Source organism: Helicoverpa armigera, chromosome 5 (genome assembly GCF_030705265.1).
Source record: "Helicoverpa armigera isolate CAAS_96S chromosome 5, ASM3070526v1, whole genome shotgun sequence".
NCBI lineage: Eukaryota > Metazoa > Arthropoda > Insecta > Lepidoptera > Noctuidae > Helicoverpa > Helicoverpa armigera.
In genome coordinates, this window is record NC_087124.1 from 2043641 (window position 1) to 2048341 (window position 4701).

The 4701-nt window shown below is 33.5% G+C and overlaps 1 protein-coding gene across 1 annotated transcript; it reads left to right on the forward strand.

Moving 5' to 3' along the window:
* Nucleotides 1-1587: 1587 nt before the first annotated feature.
* LOC110381029 (cytochrome P450 6B5) lies at nt 1588-4337 on the forward strand. Its single transcript, XM_064034698.1, has 2 exons — nt 1588-2984; nt 3999-4337. The coding sequence occupies exons 1-2, from the start codon at nt 1667-1669 to the stop codon at nt 4157-4159; spliced, it is 1479 nt and encodes a 492-aa protein (XP_063890768.1). The 5' UTR covers nt 1588-1666; the 3' UTR covers nt 4160-4337.
* Nucleotides 4338-4701: the final 364 nt, after the last annotated feature.

Below are 4701 nucleotides of genomic sequence, written 5' to 3' on the forward strand. Positions count from 1 at the left end.
AAGATACCTTCCACTGAAGTCGATTTTCTCCAAGCATATTTGTACTATCATACATAATATACTACCTACTTACAAGTTACTACATTGAACGTTGAAGTTTTAAGCCGAAACAGATTAAATGAAAGTTGTATGGAGATAAAAATGTAACATGAAACTTTGCCGGGCTGGAACGAAGCCAACGTAAGTTGTTCAACAAAAGAACTTTAATCCAATCAAATTGGTTTCCGTATATTTTTGGCGAATTTTCTTTTTCTCGTTTTGGAAATAGAACTTAATTGGTTGTTGGTTACGCTGATATTATTTTAAAACGATAAGATAAGATAGATAATTAGGTATAACTACTTGTGAAAGGGGGCATTTTAGACCAAATGAACATGAAGTAAGATTTTTTGCAAAATATCGTTAGATGTTAAGACACGGAAAACTAGGTACATGTTTATTTTTTATTACTCTGTCGTCCAAAGGTTGACTGGTATAAACCCGTAAGGCGTTAAGTGAACCATTGTAATTTGTGCAAGAAGTATTAAACTAATAAATATTTAGTTGTGATATTTGACATGCAAACAGAAATCAAAGAAAATGCAAAATCATTGTTTACCGATATTTATCTCGATGGTAAAAGATAACAAAACGTTCCCGTTAAACTGATAAGTAAATACTAAAAGATAATAAGTTAATTTTAATACAATTAACTGCTATTACTATGTACGTCAATGGTCTAATGATGATGAGTAATTAGTGAGATGGATCCATAAGAGTCGGTTATGTAATTAGCTTTCTTTAAAACAAAAGTAATAAAGCTAGTTTATGTAACGGGTGATTTTTGCAGTTCTGAATTGCCCAGATAAAAATATTATTCCACTGTTCTAAAGATACACTCTTTTCAAGAAACATAGGCTATTGTCCCGGTAGATAGTACGGGCAGTGATCCCATGTCACGCGGGTGAAACCGCGGGAAAATAGCTAGTATTTAAAACGCGTATCTTAAGTATGATACGAAAAACAAGTGGTTTTGTATTACAATCTTTAAGAGGTTTCAGGAAACCATTCATATTAAGAACTCCAGCATTATTTTAGTGGACTACTTTCTTTGAAAAAAAATAAGTGTAATTCTATCACAATATAACTGCAAACACCAAGGCTAGTTCCTATGTTCTAATTTCCTGAACAATTACGTTACTTGCAAATATTAGGTACAACAAAATTGTCAACTTTATTGAAATGGCCATTAACTCTAATTCGCAATGCCTAACTCAGCTGTTGTTGGCTTTTTTACAACACCTAGATTGAAGATTATTATTTCAGCGACCGGATGAAACTCATTGTACCTAGTGGCAATTGAGAAATTGCACTCAGTGCTCATGAACTAACAGTTTGGTCAAAAGACACGCTCATAGTTTCCTTATTATAAATCTATTATTTTAAACCCATAAGCTAATGTGTTGGTAGATCATCGTGAAAATTGAACATTTTAATAGGCAACAATTAAGTTAAATCCCCTACGAACATTTCAGTTACCATTATCAATTAAATCATTTACCTAGAATATGCGCTAGAAAACAAAACAATACACTGGAGCATCATTACATCACCGTTATATACAACTACAATCATGTGGATCAATCAGTTGACGAGTTGACCTTTAGCCGTGCACATCGCGCTCACAATGTTGTTCGTAATATTACTCACGATATTAATAGTACTGTGCTCAATAGTGCTCCATTTCAAGTTCACAAACAGCAAATACTGGAAAAAGAAGAACATTATCCAGATAAAAGATTTGACATTCACCTTTCTGTTCAACAAGCAATCGATGCCAGAACTAATCAAATCGATTTACGATAAACATGATGAACCGTATATTGGAACGACGTCGGCGACAATACCAACGCTCATTATAAAGAACCTCGATGATATTCAAGCAGTGTTAGCTGGTGACTTCCAAAGTTTCTACAGTCGAGGAATAATAACCAGTCCAAACGACGTGTTAGCTGATAATTTGTTATTAATGGACGACTTCAAAAAATGGAAACTCATACGACAAAAACTCACTCCAATTTTCACTAGTGCGAAACTCAAAAACATGTTTTACATCATAGAAAAAAGTGCCCGAGATTTTGTTGAGTTGGTTGAAGATAATGTTCATCTGCGAAAGAAACCGTTCAAACTTATGACCAGATACACTACAGCGTCTATTAGTGCTGCAGTATTTGGTATAGATACACAAGTAAAGAGTACCATGGAATCACCATTCGTTGAATTGGCATTTAGAGCTTTACGACCATCGTTTATTCAAAATGTAATAGTTGTTATTGCAAATACTTTCCCTAGATTGTACAAACTCTTGCAGTTGAAACTTTTTGGTGAACATGAAGAATTTTTTGTGGGTGCAGTGAAAACTGTTTTAGAAAGTAGGAGGCATGATACTACTAAAAGATATGATTTTATTGAGATTTGCTTGGAACTACAGAAGAATGGAATAATGCAGGACTTTTCAACTGGATATAAATTGGAGCCGACCGACGAACTGATGGCTGCTCAAGCATTCTTCTTTTTTGTGGCTGGTGCAGACACCTCTGCTAACACAATGCATTATTCTTTGTTAGAGCTGTCAAACAATCCAAAAATCTTGGCAAAACTACATGAGGAAATTGACAAAGTTTTCGAAGGCGGAGCTGGGGAACTAACTTATAATGACATTGATAAGTTACAATATTTAGATCAGGTTATAAATGAAGCAATGAGAAAGTATCCTCCAGTAGGTGTCATGCAAAGATTGTGTACTAAAGATACAGTTTTACCTTCTGGTATACCCATAGCAAAGGGTAACACAATAATGATACCAGTGTTCGGTCTTCACAGAGACGAAAAATACTTTGATGACCCACACGTATTTGATCCGGATAGATTTTCACCAGAAAACGTATCCAAAATCAAGAATTATGCTTATTTACCTTTTGGTGAAGGAAACCGCATTTGTATTGGTGAGTACCTATTAAACATCTATACATATGTATTGTTAATCTTCATATATATAAAAATGAATTGCTGTTCGTTAGTCTTACTAAAACTCGAGTATGGCTGGACCGATTTGGCTTATTTTGGTGTTAAAATGTTTGTAGAGGTCCAGGGAAGGTATAAACGATACGAAGTTTGCGGGATCAGCTAGTATTGTAAATATATTTGTGTAACTTATACTTGTTTAGCTTTGATCAGTTATTCTAAAGAAGGTACCTATTACGCAATGTGCGTCCTAGTCTTTATGGATCAAAACAATTGTTCAATGATCGACCATAATCTTCAATACTTATTCTACCCCATTCATTCAATCATTGTGTCATATTAAGAAGTCATAAAATACATATATGAATAGTTATCATTCCCTTTGTTTAGTTTTACTAATTGCATCATCCGATAAATGAGTGAGTGATCTGATAATGCATTATTTAATTTTTTAATTTGAATGATAATGACGGCCTAATTCGGTTATCATAAATCATTAAATCATTAGTTAGCAAATATTTTTCTTTAATCTTTGCTAATCTTGACAAACTTTATACCTAGTACTAATTATTAGTTATTTTGACTATTCCTACTTATCCCTATTTATTATCTCAAGTGCGTATTTGTTTAATAGTAGTATTTACGACAATAGTTTACCACAAAGTTATATAAGTACTATGTAAATAGTCTGCAGTTGATAAAACAACTACTAGTCTCTACCTGAGTGCAGTGGTTTGACAATACCGATTAATATTCTGGTTTCATCTGACTTATTGAATTACGTCCCTATTACATACAAGGTCTCTATCTAACACTGTAGGTTTATTTTATAACTAGCTTGCGCCAGCGGTTTAATTCTCAACCTACACATAAAAGTAGCATCAATAATAATACAGCTACTTAACACTATAAGAATTTCTCAAATCACCCCAGTTATCCCAGGTTAAAACTGAGATATTTTTTATGTTCTAAAGTACTTTTCCGTCTTGTTCCAGGTGTACGCTTCGCTCGCCTCCAAGTGAAAGCGGGTCTCGCCTGGCTGTTACGTCGTTTTACCTTAGTCGAACAGGACAATTGCATACCAGAATTCGAGAAAAGTCCATTTGGCCTCCGAAGTCCCGATGCTCGTTATGAATTAAAGTTAAGAGACATATAAATCTGAATAACTACAAATAATTACAAAATTGAATGTCGCGTACACTTTTGCGTACAACTGCTACGTAACATGAAGTTTTTGTACGCGCAAGAAAATCCCCATTGTTTACTTTTATATTTGTTGTTGTTATTAAAAGAATCGCCTATCATTACTTCGATGATAATGTAGAGACAAAACAGTCTGCTTTTTATTTCACTGATTACTCATACTTCGTACATGAACAAAAATAAACCTTATTTTAATGTGATAAATGTCATATCACGTTGCATACTAGTGCAAACATACCGTTGGATGACTAGACAGTTTTGTAACGTAATTGGTCAACAAACTGATAAACTGGTAATAGGTACTAAAAATATATAAGTATCCACGTTAGGTAATATTGTGCAATAGCATATCTTTTGTTTATATCTCGGTAACAAAGTCCATTGAAATACCTACTTAAACTTAAGTAGCCTTTAATGAAAATAAAATTTTGCAAATCATGCTTACAACTCAGTTAACCAAAGGTTATCTTCGTTATTATTTTTAAACATGTAGTT

Bases quoted from the DNA above. Each gene is read 5' to 3' on its own strand.
- LOC110381029 (XM_064034698.1), top strand. From the start codon at position 1,667: ATGTTGTTCGTAATATTACTCACGATATTAATAGTACTGTGCTCAATA. The intron at 2,985-3,998 runs GTGAGTACCTAT...GTCTTGTTCCAG, and splicing joins AGGAAACCGCATTTGTATTG to GTGTACGCTTCGCTCGCCTC.